At 38.3% G+C, this 20,067-nt stretch overlaps 1 protein-coding gene across 2 annotated transcripts in view; it reads right to left on the reverse strand.

Annotated features, from left to right (window-relative positions):
• The window catches only part of LOC140756295 (uncharacterized), a 33,399-nt gene extending 13,441 nt beyond the window's left edge, over positions 1-19,958 (reverse strand). For both annotated transcript variants that reach the window (XM_073091785.1, XM_073091784.1), the window contains exons 1-2: positions 19,615-19,958; positions 16,762-17,018 (exon numbers count right to left, since the gene is read on the reverse strand). In XM_073091785.1, coding sequence (XP_072947886.1) covers positions 16,762-17,018; positions 19,615-19,768 — 411 coding nt within the window. In that variant the 5' untranslated portion in view covers positions 19,769-19,958. The remainder of the gene's footprint in view (positions 1-16,761; positions 17,019-19,614) is intronic.
• Between the last annotated feature and the right edge of the window lie 109 nt (positions 19,959-20,067).

The raw sequence follows: 20,067 nt of genomic DNA on the forward strand, positions 1-20,067 counted from the left end.
TAAATGCAAGTTGTCGAATGTTGTCGAGTGCAGTGCAGTAAGCAGAGTCGCCCTGCGCGGGCCGCGGTAATGAGCGGCGTCCTGCGCTTTCACCGCTATTAGCGCCGAACAATGAACGACGCGCGCCCACGCGACATTAGAAAGCGAACTACCATTTACATGCAAATCCCATGTACGAGATATTACAATTATTGCCGCACGCGCGGTTTTATTCCGACACACTTTTACCGTTGTTCCGCGTCATCCGCGAACAAAGGACCCAACGCCGTATTAAAGGGTACAGCGTTCCAAGCTCGTCATGAGCAGAGTTGCCGGAGCATTGATATTCCACTAGGCTACATAATATATTAAGTCAACAATAACAATTTCTTTCCATCTCGCCGCACATAAATTTTTTGCAATTATTGCACAGCGCAACGTTTAATAAAAACAAAATTAACGATTATGTAACTCTATGCTGAGCACTATTGAAGAAGCGATGACAGGGTAAAAACTTGAAAGTGGAATATTAACAGCTCATTCGATGACACGCAAACGAAAAGCGATAGTGGGAGCACTCATTTCATTACACTGCACTGCTGCATGCGTAATGCATGCTGATAGCGCGTAATCCATGCGTGTCATATTACAAAAGTGACATTAGAAGTACATATTACAATTACCTCTGTGCGGTTAACCAAAATCAATATTACATATTTTGGTAGAGATGATAACCTTCAGGCGACACAAATTTGTTCGACCACACATAATACGGGTAAATATGTTCATAATTATTTATATGATCCATTTAATTAACGCTGACATAAGCGTTAGTATTGAATTGAATAAAAAAATTGAATAAAAAATGACAAACGACTATCAAGCATCTCTCTGACTTGTTGAACTGAAAAATATGGAAATATCCGTCCAAATTACATAATACGATATGACTGTATGTAGTGGGGAGCAGTGGCGGCTAGTGGCTGGCGGTGGCTGCCCGGCGCCCGCTCGCAGTGCGCGCGGCGGCTCGGTGACGTTATTTGACGTCGCCGGGCAACCACATGGCGTTAAACACGAATTGTATTACACATCATTAATACTTCTTACACGAACATTAAGTAATAAACATATTAAAAAGCTTTTGTGAACTTCATATTGGAAAACCCTTTTCTTTGATACCCATATTGTAGAGGTCCATGAAAAATAATAATAATTGGTCCGCCATATCAGGGTGTTCATTGTTATTCATTTTAAGAAAACGTCACTAATCTAATCAAGCATTGTCATCCAAACCAAACATGTTTAAAAATCAGATGCATGCGGATTAATTGGTTTAAAATTCAGTTGCAAGACATGACCCTCACATACACACGAACTAACATAAAAGTTTGTAATAAATAACCCCAAACAATATATATTAACTGTCCGCCAGATTCACACGCGGCACCCTGTGAAGCGGCATAATGACCAATTGTCTATTGTATTAAAGGGCTCTCTTATTAAAATCAATGACAAACTGTTAAACTAAGGCATATACAATAGACTGTGGTTATCTGATCATAATACTTCGGCCTCGACTAGCCAGTATTTAATCACGTGAAGATCCGCGGTATCTGATCAATGCCACGCAGCCTCCGCTGACATTTACATTGATGCAACCGGTACGTAATTTTAGCAATTTATTTGCCAAAAGAGTTAATAATTTCGCAAGCGCAAATATGTTGCCGTATTCCGGGATATTAACCCATACTAATACACTATCAGTAAAGAGCAATCAGCACGGACACAAAACGGTAAACTAGCAATTACTATAAACATCAGAATAGGTGTACCTATACTTCTACAATTTAGAGATGAATCCAACAATAGCACATATGTTAAAATCCATCAGGCCATTTGGACTGTTGGGCGGTATATTCTTTGAATGAGAAAGGTATTCATATAAACATACGAGTACATACGCTCGAAATATAATTACCTCCGCAGCCAGATAAAATATTTTACGAATTTCAAAATATCTTCTAATAAGATAAAATTCCACACGAAGTTAAGCTCTCTCTATTATAGCGTCTCTATATTATAGAGTCCTACGACAAACAGTTCAAAAGTACAACGTCGAAATTGACTCGCATCGAGACGATCCTTGAGAGCGTCGTCCTCAGACTGTCTCGAGAGAAATCTTTAAAGCGAGAAATGCAGACGAGCTGAAAAATTGAATTCCAGACGGCGCCCTGAAGAAATATTAACGAGATGCTTTGCTCTCTATTCGCTCGAAATACTTAGACGATATTCGGTGAACACAGATTAATTGCAGCGGGAGTAAAGGCTATACGTTTTGTAATTACGTAGGTACCATAACTACATGAGTATAAGAAAGATCAAGTTAAAACTTTTTCGGTACAGACCGCAATAAATTATAGACTACAGCTAAGTCTGTCTGTAACATATTTCAATAATTGCCTTAACAACCATACACGAGTGAAATAAAAAGTTAATGAATATTTAACGAGGTGTATTGCGAATTTACATTATAACAAATAAAGTAGCTTTTCGCAGTAATGTTGCGCTGGGGGATTAGGATTATTAAAGCTAAATAATGAAGCGACTCGAGCAACAGCTGTGCGCGGGGTCGCCGACCTGTTGCACTAATAGCTCGCGAGACAATGAGCTATCGAATGTCTTCGATTTTCTTTTAATTAGCGAGCGACGCGCCAGATAACACGACGCCGCGATATCGACTTATCGCCGATTACATTGTTTACATCGAGCGCCGATCGCACAATAGGCGATCTTTTTATCGGCGCCCCACCACTGCAACCTTTTTGCCCATCGATCTGGTCGGGCCGTAGATGTAATGAAACACTTTTTGTAACTCTGTCAGTCGTAGGTACTCTTCCTGTCGTTGACTTAATTCAAGGTAGCAAATTTTATAAAATTTTACTAATTGTTTCTTTATGGTTTTTTAATTTTCACGCAGGATCTATTTATTGATTTATAGCGTAAATCAGCGCAACTTGCTATATTAATCTTTATGCAGTAGTTACGGACACCCGCACAAACACAGTAAAATAAAATAAAATCAATTTAGTTTTTTTTGTATACCTAGCCTATTTAACTTAAGCTCACGAAAAGGCATTTACCATAAACCTATAGTATAAATAACAGTTACTTCAAAAAAGGGGCTACTTTAAATTAAATGAAGAAGTATCATAAAATCCGTTACAGGTCAGCATTCAGCCAAATAACGGATAACGCGAACTGTCTAGTGACCTCATCTTTAGAAGTGTTATATGAAAAACAAAGGAGCGGACGTATTACGGTTGGCGAATTCAAATGATATTCGAACAATGCAGTTAACGAGTCAGAAATGAAATATTGGCGGCGAGAGACTCGTTAGTAGCGGTCTCACAGTGCAGTCTGAACTCTGGACATCAGCTTGCCTGCGCGGCCGGCGACCGCCTCGGAAGAACGCCCGCCGGGTTTCCATGTATATACTAACACGAAACAACACTCGTATAAGAACTACAATTTATTAAAGTCGTGTTTAATAGACATAAGGCAGTGATAAATTAGTTGAAACTTGGCGTTTCAATCGGAAGGTCCGAAGTTCAAAGCAAATGTACCAATTCGCGCTTGGCCTAAGTGCGGTGGACTATGGCCTGATCCTTGTCATTCTGATAGGAGACCAGCCGGCAGTAGGACAGACAGTACCTAATGCGTTGACGACGAAGAAAATTAGAAAAAAAACTAATTTAGAATATCATTTCATATTTTGACGTATTGGACATAACCGTAATCTCAAACGTAGAAAACGTGATAGCCTCCAAGTAATTTAGGTCACCTTTCTCCTTCTTAAATTTCAGCAAGTAATATGTATGCAAATAAAAAAGAGCGAATCCACACTTAAACTTGATGCAAAATATAGTATTTCAGTTCAATTGAGTTTTATATATTTCCCACAGTATTACAATAAGGTTGACGCATATTTTATTACAACGAAGTCCATTTGTTGCTTAAATAACTTACATCGACGTTATCTCCATTTTAACAATTTACGTTAAGTTACCTCGCCTCTACCTCTACCCATTTATGACCACAGCATATAATTATAATCGGGTAACTAGTGAACATTGCGAAATCAACGTATGAGTTTCCAATATCAATGGTATGCAACATTTCAGTACACACATAATGTTACGCGGACTACATAAAGTGTTTGATAAAAATCACAATTCACATTTCAAAATAATATTTAATTATAAATATTATTTTGAAATGAAGGTCTCGACAATACAAGTATCATATTTATATCCTTGATAAACGGTACACGTTGATATCATCTGATTTCCGTTATTGAAAAATGAATCATTTCAATTAAATATGATCTCTGGTTCGATTCAATTAGCGTCCCCTGCTATGACAGTTCGTTTGCGAGGATTTGCAGACCCCCACAAGTTGCGGCAATTATATGCACTTCCTCGGTGACCCCTATCACATGTCGCGTGTGTCGAGGATCAATCAGACGAGCCCTCCCCCGCACCACCCCTGCCCCGGCGACGTCCCGGTTATGCCGGTAAATACAATAATACGTTAACGCCATAATTGCCCCGGGCTCAATTGGCGGGCCGCTTAATTGAGCCGCCGTGTGATTTCATCGCTCACCACCGCGTCACCACCTACCACCTCATTAGCTCGCACCTCTCCGGGTTTGATAAGTTTTAAGTCATCCTTCTAAATATGGTAAGTTCCTTTAACAACGTTATTTCGCAAGATTTATATGATTGTGGTTGATGTTAATGATAACCTTAATTTTTAAAATAACCAATTATAATTCACGTGAGAATTTAAAATTACTTAAGTACGTAATGAGCACAAGGATAGACTGAAAATAATATCATATTGTTAAGAAACTTGACGATAGAGATGGATGGATGTGGCGTCGAATATTACGTAAGTTAACTCTTTTTATCTCTTTGTTTATTTTGTTTTTATGTTATCATTTATTCATTGTTATGATTATATGTTGCAATAATTACTTAATCTTGAGATATAAGCGTGTTATTAATTTATTAATAACATTACTGTTGTGGTAGGCATTACTAGATAACTAGTATCTTTGTCCGAAAATGTCATCATTTTCATATGTTGTTACGTTATTAAGGTAGGTTAGGTAGGTACACAAATTTTTTAAGGGTTTACACAATCTTTATACTTAATTGGAAGACATATTGCACTCCATTAGAGATTTTAGAAGAATTAATCTATAGAGTACATAGAGAAGACGACATAAAGTTTGCGAACAATACGTCGAATGTAAAATTTGCTCGACTTTTTGCAGCGCTGGGGCCGAAGACCTGCGGCGGTGGCCAAGGAGGCCTCTCTGTATCCCCGCTCCGGCCCGCAACGTATCCGTCTGGCGCAACGCTCTCTACTGACTAAGCCTTTTCGCAGATTTCACGTTAAGGAAAGTTATCTACAATATGTACGATCAATACTTTTGACGTACATAATACAAAACACACAAAAAATCCGAAAAATAAATGACTGATTTTTCTCTTCATGATTTTTTCCCGATCACATTCACATCCACAACAAAAATATCGATGCGAGAGAAGCGAAACGAGGAAACTTGTTATATTGTATCGCCATTTACGTGAATATTAAACGTGTGAAGTCTGCACATGCGCTACATAACATGTTTCAGGTGAGCTTTCACTCGTTTTTGGAAGGCAAATTATTTGCGCGAATTTCATCGAACTCGTTTTTGCAATTTATAACATTAGCCCGTAGGGCGTAGAGAAACATTTTAAAAAACAGGATTTTATATCATAGGATATTTCAAAGAGAGCTGTGCTCTATGATAGAGTCAATAAATGAAAAACATATTTGTCATTCATATAACTATTAACTGTTATTGTATTACAAACCGACAAGCTACTTGTTTTTTTGCTACACCCAAGTAAGGCCGTAAGCAATTATAATTATTGGAATCCTTCGCGGATCGAGGTCAGGCCTGATTCACGGTTAATGGTCCTCTGAGCCCGCGCCGTGATACCTTAATGACAATAATTGTTGTTTTTTTACAGTATCTTAATTCGAGTCACAATCACTATTAAGCAAACGCAGAGGTCACGAATTTTAAATTTGTGTCTACTGCTAAAAGTTGGGAAAATATTATAACCTTGAAATTGTCTGACATAGCTGGTAGCTGCCAATGACGGTCTTATAGAAGTTCACGTTATATGATCCAGAGAACTTGAGGTATTGTATTAGTAAGGTGGTTATGTATATAATATGGCATAGCATGGTATCACACAATTTCAATATTTCCTGATTGTGGTACAAAAGTGGAACTCATATGTTATTAATCCTTGAAGAATAGAATGGGATACTATATAAAAGTAAGGATTAATTCCGAGCTAAAATTGAACAGTAGAAAGTAATCATGTGTGACAAGCAAGCGTCGGCAGCTGACGAGTGGCGACGCCGGTGGCGCCGCGTCACGTCCGCCGCCCACGAGCCTGCAAATTGTGATGAATGGACCAACTCCGTAATTTTCTACTTTCCTTTTGCAAAAAAATGGGTTAAGAACTGTATCCGTCATCCGCCACAGATTATTGACCCATTCGTGTTTCGCGTCTTCATAAATATTACGAAACGTTCTTTTTATATTCGATGTGCGATAGAAGTGAAAATTATATCTTCTTGGTCTGATAATTTCAAACGTGAATACATCAAAAGTCTGTAATGCGTCTACAAATTCTCTGCCAAAATGTCTACTCGATCGTAAATAATAATTTAGAATAATTTAAAAAATATATCGAGTATTACATTAACCATAGATCATGGAGTACAATATTATCTCTGGATTCTACATAACTTATAAACAATAGATAGTTGTCAATGATATTTTTTAGGTAACGGTTAAATTTTAAAAGGTAGGTATGACAACCAAAGGCAGTAATAAACTAATCGATTAAACGGCAATTTTCTACAGCACGCTGATTAAGGTCAAAGAGTAGATAGTACAAGTAAGCAGGTGTCGTGCACGACCCCCAATAAGTTGGGAAACCAGGCCAATTCCCAGCGACCCCATCGCACCCATCGCACCGCGCCAGCCATTAGCCGTGTCATAAAACAACGGTGTTTAACAGCGGCAGTGATTATTTCTAACACCTATGAAACTGTTTTATATCATCAATAGGTATATAGTAAAAATATGATTTTAAACCGACACAAAACATTGAATGTCGGAATGGCATGGAACCTTATTCAAAAAGAGTGTCAGATAAATAATTTAGAAGGTACAACCGTGATTTAACTGAAATATTGATGCCTCATATCATGTACCTACGTGTATCTATTATGTGTAAAGGCAATTCAACCCCCGCCATAATCTTATGGCGGGGGTTGAAATGCCTTTTACATTACTTATTTCGTAGAATCAGACAATTTTTAATAAAGACTGAGGTGTGTCGTGAATGCTTAATCGATATTGCGAAACATGATTTATATTTTTTTCTTTATTATGACTCGGTCTCCTATAATATTATTATTCATGAAAAACATAATGTAATATACTAGCAAGATATTTATAGTCTCGCAAATATTTATGACATCGAACATCATTTTGATACTACTCATACTTTGTAGCATTATACCACGGAGTCAGCGCGGTACTGGGAAGATTTCTTTCGATTTTTGATCGGTACCTCCAGTATAATTTTACGAACATTATTATTTTAGTTTAAGGGAAGTCCCGGAAGTTATAAATAACGAGAGTAGTTGTATGTTGTTGTTTTGCCGAACACTAGTTTAATAAAATATCTTTTTGTTTAGTTGGCCGCAGCTTCAGCGCAATAATTGTGCCAAATAGCAGCAATATTTGGATTGATGTGTTATATTATAAGTATATGGTATTAGTATGGACACTGGACAGACACCATATTTCCTAGGGATAGCCAGCAGATTCAGTCGGTATGGAGCTCGTTATCCTTTAACGTGATCTGTGTATTCCACGTGTGATATTTCATTTTATGAGAGAAGATGTAGACCTCGATAAACAAAATTTCAATAAGGCATAAGTACGAGCAGGTAACGTGCGCTAGTGAAACGTCGGAAAATGAGGGCGTTATGCAAGCAAGCCTTTAACTCGTACACATAGTACCTACCTATATCCACCGTTAGTTTTTAGGGCAGCGACAACAGTACTTAGCAGATGGGAGTTTCTACTCTACGTAAATGTTGAGGCCTGTCTCGAAAAAGTAGATGTAATATTTTTATGGGCTCATCGTCAAAAGTAATAGAATTTCTGCACTTTCTAAGCAACTTACACCAAAGTAAGAAAAAAGGGGAAAAAAAAGGCTTTTATTTTTAGCTGTGTTTAGTATACGCAATTTTCGTACTTATTGTAATTATAAATTACGATAACCGATAACAAAAATCAAGGTAATCAAGTGGACAAAAAAGCGGAACATTAATAAATCAGTAGCATAATAATATGACAGCGCGAGAGTTATTCGAAATAGCTCATGGTCTATGAGCATAATGCCAAAATATTTTAAATCCAATACGACAGACACGTAGTTGTAGTAGTAGTAGACATCTGCACATCTCCCCCTGTTTCCACACACCCTAAGGTGTGTGCTTCAGTCTATATTTCAATTTTTATATAAGAATGTATTTTGTGTCGTCACAGTTTATTTTGACAATTTAAACGACTATCTACAATAATATAATTAGCTTTGATTTTGTATTGATTTTCGTTCACGTCTAATTGTGAAATCTTGAAATTAAAGTTGTTATTGTAAATTATCTTGAAAGAGTTAATCCGATAATGTCGACATCGAGTTTCTGATCTTTCACTTCCATTTAAAGGCAACGACATTTACCGAGCGACTCGGCACAGCCCTGCCTTTAATCACGGCTGGCACAAGCCTCTACAGTGCCAGGAAGTGACCGGTAAATAGCTAACTTAATATACCAGTATCAGTAACAGATAGCCCTCTGCGGCAGCGTAGCAAGAGATCGTAGACCTTGCCGACCATTGCCCGCCGGGATCGATTGCGCCCACCGCAACAGTATCGAGAGCGCAGTGTATAGCGTTGCAGATCTTGACTCTTGCGGGTAATTTGAGCGCGGCGGGCAGCCAGCCGAGTAAAAGCTGCTTATAATGTATATAGGTGTAACATTTATAAACGGGTTTCGCGGCGGTTTCTCGGCTCGGGAGTTGAACTCTAGGCTAGGCCATTCGCCGTGTTAAATTAACAACATTGCTATTAGGTAGGTTCCAAGTAACTGTAAAACCGATTGAGCGAAAACATGCTGCAACGCATATTTGAAAATTGCATTAGAGTTTCTGATTTAAGACGGAGACCTACATAATAGACCTATGTAACTTTTAACAACATGTAAACATTGCTAATATACTACCCACAACGTATAATAAATATTTTAAATTACCGTTAAAGTGGCACTATATAACACTATATTCAGTGTTGGCCTCGTTCCCCACAACCTGTTCAACACAAATGTGGACCAAATTTGGAATGGGGGAGAAAATCGATGGAAAGCTAGTTCAATCCTTGACATAATTTTCCTCAGAAGTCCCATGTACAACAGAAGGTAGTGTTCCATATTAACATCAGAATGTTTTATGATAGAGACATACTTAAACACAAGATAAAGACAAAGCAACTCCATTATTAAAAGACTGAAATTTGGTCAATGTCTAGTATCACCCGCTATTCATATATCCTAAATCAAATTCATGTTTAAGTTGAATAACTTTACCTACAAAAGATCTAAATTCGACGGTTTATAGTATGCAGATATTTTCAAATGTCGATCTTTGAAAGCCAGGACATTAGACAGATTTATTACTACTATTAATAACGGGCTTCACTTGACAGGAAAACAATATACATATTTGTGGTTTACATCAAGTAGGACCAATTTGGGATTGAACTCGGATGTCCATCAGATACTATCAGATAGTCTGGATGCCCGCTTACTAATTGAGCCTCTAAAAAAAATCCCGCACTCCTAAATAAGAAACGGATTAAAAAGGAACAAATACATAAATATGAATAAGTTGAAAAGGACAATGAAATAAAATTGTGTAATTGATATAAGTTACCAACATGATTCATTTGCGCACTCCTTTGTTAAGAATAGTAGGCATCGCAGTCACAACTTATTGTTTACGAGCGGCCGGAGACCACCTGGCTCCAGCTCCGCTCTCTCATAAAACTACTTGGATCTCGTCCAATTTCTCAATAATTCTCTAACATTATGGTCAATAATCTGTAACATTATGCTAAAACATTTCCTCGATATGTTTTCGTTTTAATAAACACTAGATTGGCAATTCCTAGAACGGAGTCAATAGCTGTTACCTTTAATTATTACACCTGCCGCATTATTTAAGAATCTGTGAAGCAATAATGCTATAAGCCTTATAGTATAAGGAAATGTAGTCGTCTGGAAGTAATTAATGTAACATTCGCGAAATAAACATACGACTAGTGTGTGCTTACTCATTAGTAAGTAATTACGAGAGCCCTTGACTCCTTCCTGAAAACGCGCAAAAAGCCACACACTAACTTACTTAGCACAAAACATGATAATTACACGTTTGCTTACAAACATACGTTGCCCTCGCAAGGGCTCAGTCATGTTCATAAAATACAGTTTTACACATACCTAATGTACATAAAGAAAAGTGGTAGCTTGTAGGTACCCCTGAAGCGAGAAAACACAAAGGTACAAATTGCCAAATTAGAGCTACGGAGCGGCAGACGAGCTGAAGCCTGTTTTTTGTTTAGCTTTAGGAAAAGCGGTTTACTCCGGTCGTTGCCTTTCTCGTCTGCTCTGGGACCGTTTGTGAAATCAGAAGGCTGAAGAACAAAGGGACTGTAGTACCAATTTACCTAGTTCATATCCTTAGATTTTGAAAATTAAGCTTTCTCAAGCTTTCATTGCCTTACAACAATAGTAAGGAATGAAACAAATCAAAAAATCAACCATTACTGACATAATTACAGGATCCCTTGATATTTTCAGCGTAAGTAATTAAGACCTTTGAGTGAAAGCCTCTTGGGAATCAATTTAGCCAAATACCAAGAATCCCTGATTTTGTCGAAGTTGAAAGTTAAAATTAAGTTATTAGTTAGTAAATTATATTTTTAAATCGCAAACAGAAACATTAAGTAATTTTATTTGTATAGATTAGCGGCTTCGTTAAAAGTTATACAAATACATACATCTAACGATTTAATTAGTTTAGGTGTTTTCATTTCGTAGTAAATTTAATGTGTGTTTATAACGAATACCTACTAATGGGTCCTATTCTCGGGGGCCAAGGCCACGGAGTTTAACGAACTTCAGCGCTGGAGCAGTCAACCTTCGGCAAGGTTATCGCTGCCGTTGGTAACGATGATAAATGGAAAACATCGAATACTAACTTGTATTAGCTTTTTCAAAGTATGTTTCTCGGGATTTGCTATCAATCAACTTAACGATTTAGTGTTTTCAATATTGTTGTATACAATTTCAGATATTTTTCGTTAAAGACATACGACACAAACCGGAACAAGCCGTGCGTCCGTATCCGCCAATAACCCATACGGCGTAACTTCGGCTATGAATAATGTAGTATGTTTTGTACGCAATCTGCGTAAAGAAGATAATGTAAATATATTTTGCTCCAGAAAAATGTGATCAAAACTTCTATTTTCCTCACAGGTTTTATCTGTCGTACCTTTCCAATTTCTTTCGGTTATTTTGCTATTGTGTAATAGGGGACTTATAAATGACTACAGTAACATATCACATATGTTATTTCCAATATAAATACATATAATTTATCAAGTATTTGAACAACGTCTTCGTATTAAACAAAACACAACATTATTATCATCATCATCATCATCATCATCAACAACAACCCTTTACTGTCCCACTGCTGGGCACGGGTCTCCTCTCATAATGAGAAGGTTAGGCCATAGTCCACCGCGCTGGCCAAGTGCGTATTGGTAAACTTCACATACCTTTGAGATTTTTTTCAAAACAACGATAACTCTCAAGCGTAATGTGCACAAATAAGTATATTCCCGGCATGACGACATTATTTTACCCTGGAGAAGAATTGGGTAGACACGGGTTTACGTGTGGACGAACTTTGTAGACAGAACAGATTAATGGGGTACAACATAACATATGTACATACATTTCTACGTAAGACTTGGGTCGTTATCTACATAATACATTGACCGTGAAGACTGTAATATTAAAATAGTTCACTCAGAGTAATAACTGACAGAGCAGCGATCCATCTAAATCCCCGGAATGATTAAGCACGTGCGATCAATTGTCGACAGAAAAACCTAAAGCTATTATTCAACTGGCAACAAAACAGACAAGAAAAAGCTCTTTTAAAAGAAGATCCGCTTTTATAGAGTCAGCTTGGTAATGATATCTATAATTTAAAATTCAAAGCTCCCATTGACAATAAAAGAAGATTAAAGATTTAGAATTATCATTAAGTACGAAATCTTAACAATGACTCCATAATATTTATTGATGTAAAGGTGCTACATGTCTGAAGTCTGGAAACCATCGACATGCATCGTATTTTTTCTAGTGATTTCTAACATATCTGACAATATTTTCAGCATTCAATCATGATTGATGAAACCACTAATAAAAAATAATGGAGAATTGCATTAATTTGCACCACGCGGTAATTTTTTTATGACATACATGGTAGATTTCCACGAAGTGTCATCGCAACGTTACAACGATATGATACCGTATCGTCTGTATGTATTCCAGCCGTTATTACTTAGATATTCGCAAGGAAATACCTTATACATCAGCACATACGAGGAGAATAGTGAGAATATTGAACAATAATGTCAGTTCGTGCAAGAGTTGGCAGCAGCAAAAAATAATTCCTTGAACCGATTCTCTCGTCCGCAATATTTCATCCGTGAGAAATAAGAGTCAACCTCTATCACTTTATTGGTCTAGTCTACAATTATTTACTATTAAATGCGAATGAAACAGTTTTCAACAAAATTAAGTTATTCGCGTGATTAAGTATACAAGTGGTTACATTTTAAAAGCAAGATCTTGCCGCAATAGGAGACGTAATACACGACTCGCTTGCAAGTGGTCTTCATGGAGCGAGAGTCCTCTACGCACACCGCGAGAGCCTTCGTCCGCTTCTACGTCAATTAAGACGTCGCTACTCTTTTTGCTTTACTTCTAAAGTAACCGCAATGAACACTGATTAAGTAGCGCAAGTATAATAACGTTAAAATTTAATTGAAGCACAATGGCAACCGTTCCGCTCGGCCTAATATTAAAGTGTTGCACTTTAATGAAACATTGCCGCGGACAATGCTCGATCATAACGAGTTATTAATCGGTCGTTGACATTAAAAGGTGTTTTAGCTGGAAACTGAAAGTGGCCTGTAATTTGGAGACCGCCGCGTAAAGCAATTCGGGCGAGCACGCGAGTGTCGCGAGTGTCGCGAGTGCGGGGCAATTGTGCAGGGTTCACGCGCTGAATAGCGCTAAGTGCGTGCCACTTACATTAACTGGTAATCGCCGGAAAAACTGCTCGTACATCACTTACGTATATTCATCATACTCATGTTGAAGCTAATAAAGATTAAGAGACATTAATTTGTCACTTTAAATTTGGCCATTTGATGTCTCAAACATTACTTTAAATCGGGAATGCTTAGGAGTAGTGTATAAGTTCTAAGAGTAGGACCACATTCAATTCAAATAATCTATACTTAAGAATCTAAAAACTAAAACTTGTATGTAATTGTAATCTTTTACAAGGAGTCTAAACAATGAACAATAGTTTGCAGACCTTTAAAAGATTCATACAAAAGTGCATTGTAAATATACAAAAGCCGTGTGAAGTGCAGTGTGATGTATTCTCCATATAAATAAGTGATATAAAATCAATAAACTGCACAATTACAATAACAATTCATATTTTAGCACATAATATAATGGATTATTTAATTCTAGTAAATGAATTTCAGCGTTGTTGATCATTTTTATTCATACAAGTTGTTGTTATTAAAACGTATAGCTAAGAAAAGAGTGTAACATTGCAACTAAACTTACTTATGAATAATTTTAGTAAGACTGTATACCTACTTGAACTGTATTTTAGTGTATCTTGATAAACTGTGTATTTAATCTTTAATATAATAAAATAATAGACGATGTTAATATGAAGTCAGTTAAAACACTTGTGTTTTGGAAACAGCTATACCGTTTTTGCAGAGGGTTGCAGAGGGAGATCACCAACCCGTTGGACAGATGTTGTTAGGAAAACCAGCAACACCAGTCTAGCATTCCATAGAAATAGCACAGAATCGCACTACTTGGAAGACCATTGTAGACAAGGCTATTCTTGATGGTCACGAGGTCATAAGGAATCGACTAAAAAGATAACAGTTTTTTAACAAAAATTCAGAGAATAACCTTTACCCGACTGCCAAGGAAGGCTTGGCAGTCGGGTAAAAGCAGAAGATTTTATAGTTATACGGGCTGATAAGGTTCGAAGTAAAACGCACAAGAGACTTGAGGTCGCATTGAACTAATATACTCATTCTTACTCAACATTATGAGGTATAAGTAAGGCGTTAAAGTATAAATTATATAGGTAATTAAAAGTGTGAAAGGTAAAAGACGGTATATACTGAAAGGCGCGATAGTTGACAGCCTAAGTAACGATAATATAATGCAACGAGAACAGTAATAAACTGCATAGTTAACCTCAACGAAATTAGTGTTGTAAAAAATCTTGAATTATGGACACTGCGCGTGCACTATACCTACCTGTCAATCCGCTGCGCGGGCGAGTCTATCCTCTAGTAATTAATAAAAAGATTACTTACCAATATGGTGAAGATAAGTATTTGTTTACAGTGATTTACAGAATTAACAAAATTAAACTACTCTTAATAGCTAGTCAAAATCACTCGGCACAACACAATCCCATCACTTCGAACCTTATCGATGGCAGTCACTGAAATAAGACATTACGTTCCTCATTGGAATAAGACATTTCGTCTGACACAATACACACGCAGACAGTTTAATTAGAACGCGAAGGGATGATGCGGAGATAAAAAAATCCCGGAAAAATAATTGCAAACAACATTGGCGGCGCGTGCGCTTTGACTGGACGCTGGCGCGCCGCCGCATGGCAACATTGGCAACTCATTGATGCGCCGCCGATTTCCATGCATAAATGTTTATGGGATTTTTATGCGATAAATAGGTAAAAATTAAAGTAACTATTTTCGGTCACATAATCGAGCAGCTAATATCCTCCTTCATTATTTACGGTCTTTTGCCAATCAGTCCGTATAAGAAAAAAGCTACACTAAACCAAAAAAGTAAATTTTTGTACTTAAAAAGTGATCCGAAGAGTAAATGATTCGGGGTAAAATGTGTCCGAAACATTCCAACCAAACCGCGTTTTATGCGTACACGGTACACTTTCAGACTCATTAAGTCGTTACAGTAGCATAAAACATTTCCTGTTATACTTTTCCGATATTTCCTTCCGTAAACGCCTGACCACGACCTTAATGGACATTTTGGTAGCCAAGTATTATATAATGTAGGAAGAAACGTGCTTGCCAACACATAAGTATTTTACTGCTCCTCTTCATGAAAGTAGACTTTGGGTAAAAGTAACGACCTAGAATTGGAATATATGATTATGTTAATAGAGATACCGGCGCATACAGATATTACAGCCAGATAAATTGGAGGGATGTATCGTACGTACTTATATAGATAACGCGTAAGTAGGTGAAATATTACTGCAATATAAATATAAAAATGCGAAACCTATTCGAACCGTAATCTATTTAGGTTTTAGTAGGTAAGAAGTGAACTAATTCAAAGTTTTCTGCGACGTTTGCGAACGTTCAGCGAGCAGCCAGCTGATCACACGCCTGTGACCTCGCTTACGATGCGAAACCCATATCGACGCACTACGCTATACGCGCGTTCGCAATTTAAGCATGTACCGACTACCGAGTACCGACCCCTCAATTTTCACATCTCGCGAGAATCGTAGCCTACTTTCAATATTTGAGAAGGATATTTGCAAAGTCAATATGTATATAGCAGTTGCCGGCAGATTCGGCAAACATAGGTGACCTGAACAGCGAATTATCTTTTGTATAAAAATACATAAGTAGGTGTTGATGTTTATCCCTATGCATTACAGAAACCTACTTATATCAAATTATGTCGGGTAATTGCAAAATAGTTTAATCAGACAATTGCGGACGTGGAAATATCGTAATATTTATCGTATTTGTCATTTGAAATAATTAAATGTTTTAGGTACATTATAGAGCACATAAATGCCACCCGCAGCCAGTGAAACGAATCAGTTTGACTAAGTAAGGTAAAGAGATTTAGAATAAATGTAACGTTATGCGACAGGATTTCGGGACGACGAAGGGTACCTGGCATCATTGGATCAGATTAGAAGGATCGACGTGGTACACTTTTGAAATGTGTGAAAGTGGTAGAACCTTTGTGGTTCGACTTCGGCGGCACCACCGCCACAACAATTTCTGCCTAATAACTAAAGCCTGCTGTATTATACTTTAAGGCTTACAAACTTAGTCTTCAGAGGTAATAATAATGCATGAGCGGCAGGAGCGACTTACCATCAGGTGGACGTGATGGTGATTTGCTTATACGTTACAAAAAGACACTCACCATTTTGGCGAGCATGGTGTCCATCTGCGGCTGGTGCGCGGCGGTTAGCAGGGCGCGGATGCGCGCGGCGTTGGCGACGCACTGCGCCATGCAGCGCTGCAGCGCGGCGGCCTGGCGCACCAGCGCGGCGCTGAGCGGCACGCCGTCGCCCGCGCCGCCGCCGCCCGCGCCGCGCAGCACGCTCTCCAGCACGTGCGCGTGCTGCGACACGTAGTCCAAGCAGCGCCGCAGCTCCACCGCCTCGCGCTGCTGACGATCTGACAACAAGATACTTCATTTATGCTAATGTAACCACCAATCAAGTATCAAATAACTAACGATTAGGCAGACGTGCTACCTGATGGAAAGTAGTCAACGCCGCCTATGGACACTTGCAACACCAGAGGAGTCGCCAATGCATCGCCGGCTTTGTATGAGAGCTCTTTTTGCACCTTTTTTGAAGAGCCCCATGTCATAGCGCTCCGGGAATACCTCAGGAGGAAGTTCATTCCACATCTTACACGTCCGCGGCAAGAACGTCCGTGCAAACCGAACCGTGGAGGACCGCCACGAGTCCAGTTGGTGTGGATGGAACTTCATCCTTCGGCGAGTGGTGCGATGGAAGAATGGTGACGTAGGCACCAGGTCAAACAGTTCCTCGGAACACCCACCATTGTAAAGCCGGTAGAACACACAGAGGGAACCTATGTCCCTCCGCAAACTCAAAGGTTCTAACCGATCGGAGATCACCGGGTCGTTGACGATTCGGACCGCGCGTTTCTGCACGGAGTCAAGTGGGTTAAGTTGGTATTGGGGCGCCCCTGCCCAGAGATGTGAGCAGTACTCCATGTGGGGTCTCACTTGCGCCTTGTAAAGCAGAAGGAGTTGCCCCGCGCTGAAGTACCGCTTCGCTCTGTTCAAGACGCCCAGTTTTCTTGATGCCAACTTCGCCTTAACATCCAAATGACCCCGGTACTGCACGTCACACGATATGTCAACTCCCAGGATCCCCACACTTTTACCAATGGTGAGCGGGATACCTTGGAACAGTGGCGCCATGACGAATGGGGTTTTTTTAGCGGTAAACGCGCAGACTTGTGTCTTCGTGGGGTTAAACTCAACAAGGTTAAGTCGACCCCATGTCGAGACCTGCTCCAGAGAGTCCTCGATTTCAGACACAAGTCGGATTCTGCTTTCTTCCACGAGAGTCCGAGAGGTATTTGCGCGGCCTGTATACGTAGCGTCTCCCGTACTATCATCTGCATAGCAATGTATGTTACCTACTTGTTGCAACATATCATTGATATGCAGAATGAATAGTGTGGGCGATAGGACTGAGCCCTGGGGCACGCCAGCGTTTACAGGTTTTGTATCAGAGCAGCATCCGTCGACGACGACTTTGATGTGCCGCTCCGACAGAAAGCTGGTTACCCATGCGCATAACCTCTCAGGAAGACCGTAAGATGGAAGCTTCGCGAGAAGGGCTCTATGCCAGACCCGGTCAAAGGCCTTCGCGATATCCAGGCTAACCGCCAATGCCTCACCATTGCTCTCAATGGCTTGCGCCCATCGGTGTGTGAGATAGACTAGAAGGTCACCAGCTGAACGGCCCTTGCGAAAACCATATTGATGATCGCTGATCAGCTGGTGATCCTCGAGGTACCTCAGGAGCTGTGTGTTTATAACACGCTCCATCACCTTTGAGAGCAGGGAGGTTATCGCTATAGGCCTGTAGTTGGCCGGGTCACTGCGATCACCCTTTTTAGGGATCGGATGTACAAGAGCAACCTTCCACGAAGACGGTACTTGTCCTGTGGTGTAGGAAAGCGAGAATAAGCGCGTTAAGATGGGAGTCAACTCGGGAGAAATGGGAAAAGGGAGGAAATAATAGATACGAGAGTTTCATATGTGCAATAAATATAAGTATATTTTGTATGTAAAGTGAAAATTGTACAAAATCATTAAATTGGTTCAAGTTTCACAGTGTTGCTTTGGTAGTTAAAAATAATTTGCTTACTTAATGTTTATGCAAAAAATATAGATATACCTACCTAATGAGTTTGTTTTGCTTAGGGACTTCCAACTGCACCTTTAATATTCTATGTTGCATATTGTTATCATGCTAGATACCTACTCCGTCTCACCATCTACAGTCCAATTTATTTTACATTAAAAACAAATTTTTTTAAGATAATGATACTCTTATTTACAGTTAACCTTTACTGCATATCTATGTTACAAAATATCTGTAAATATTTGTAGGTAGCACTCCCATCCTACTTAATGGAAAATGTTTTGCCGGGTAAGGGTTGCAGCGGACACTTAAAAAGTAACTTAAAAAAATGCATAAAATAAAGTAATTATTAATAACATATTTTATTAAAGATGACATGATGTCTATGAAATTAGTATCTACTATAAATTAAATTTTAAAAAGTAATTTATACTTATAAAATTATTTTGTTTTTTGAATAATAAAACAAAATGTACAATTTGTTACAATTACAGTAAATCATATTTTGTAGAAAGAAAAATTCCTAGTTACCAAGTTAAGGAAATAAATTTTAATCAAACTTAACTAATACGTAAATTTAAATATTACAAGTATGACTGGTTGTCAAAATGCACTTTATTAAATATGATAAATGTAATTTATTAAATAGGGGAATACAATAAATACAACACATATTTTCAAACTTTATTTTGGAGGAAATGAATTAATTCATAGTCAGAATTATTACTGATTGCCGAAATTATGAAGCATCTATTATATAATTATTGTTATTAATATTTAGTTCAAGATTCACTAAAGCCATTAGTGGCCGAGTAGAGAGCACTGTTTATGTTTATTTACAATTAAATTAGTCGGCTTACCGTGGAAGTCGTAGATCCTCTGGGTCCTCCTCTGATACTTCTCCTCCTGCAGTTGGCGGTCGGACTGCGCCTGTTTCTCGCGAGCCTCCAGCACCTCCAGGAACGAGGAAAACAGGGATTTTCTCTCGTTTGTATTTGTAACGGTTTCTTGCATTGTTAAAATTACGAAAACTTGCTACTAAATTTAAATGATAACTGACTTTGGCTTTTATTTGAATAAATATTTTTAAATACAACAATGTTTAATACGAAATAAACAAGAACATCAACAAAAACGTTAAAAATAAATTCAAATCAAACTCAAATCCACACAACCTCTCTCCACACCACACAGACTACTACTGATTTACAGATAATCTTACTGCTGGAATAAATAATAGTACACCATAGACAAAATAGAACAAAAATTAAAATATAACACTAAGTGAAATGTAATTAGTAAACATAAATAAA

Source organism: Epargyreus clarus, unplaced genomic scaffold (assembly GCF_041222505.1).
Source record: "Epargyreus clarus isolate Ecla_fem2 unplaced genomic scaffold, WU_Ecla_fem_2.2 ptg000034l, whole genome shotgun sequence".
In the NCBI taxonomy this organism is placed as follows: Eukaryota; Metazoa; Arthropoda; class Insecta; order Lepidoptera; family Hesperiidae; genus Epargyreus; species Epargyreus clarus.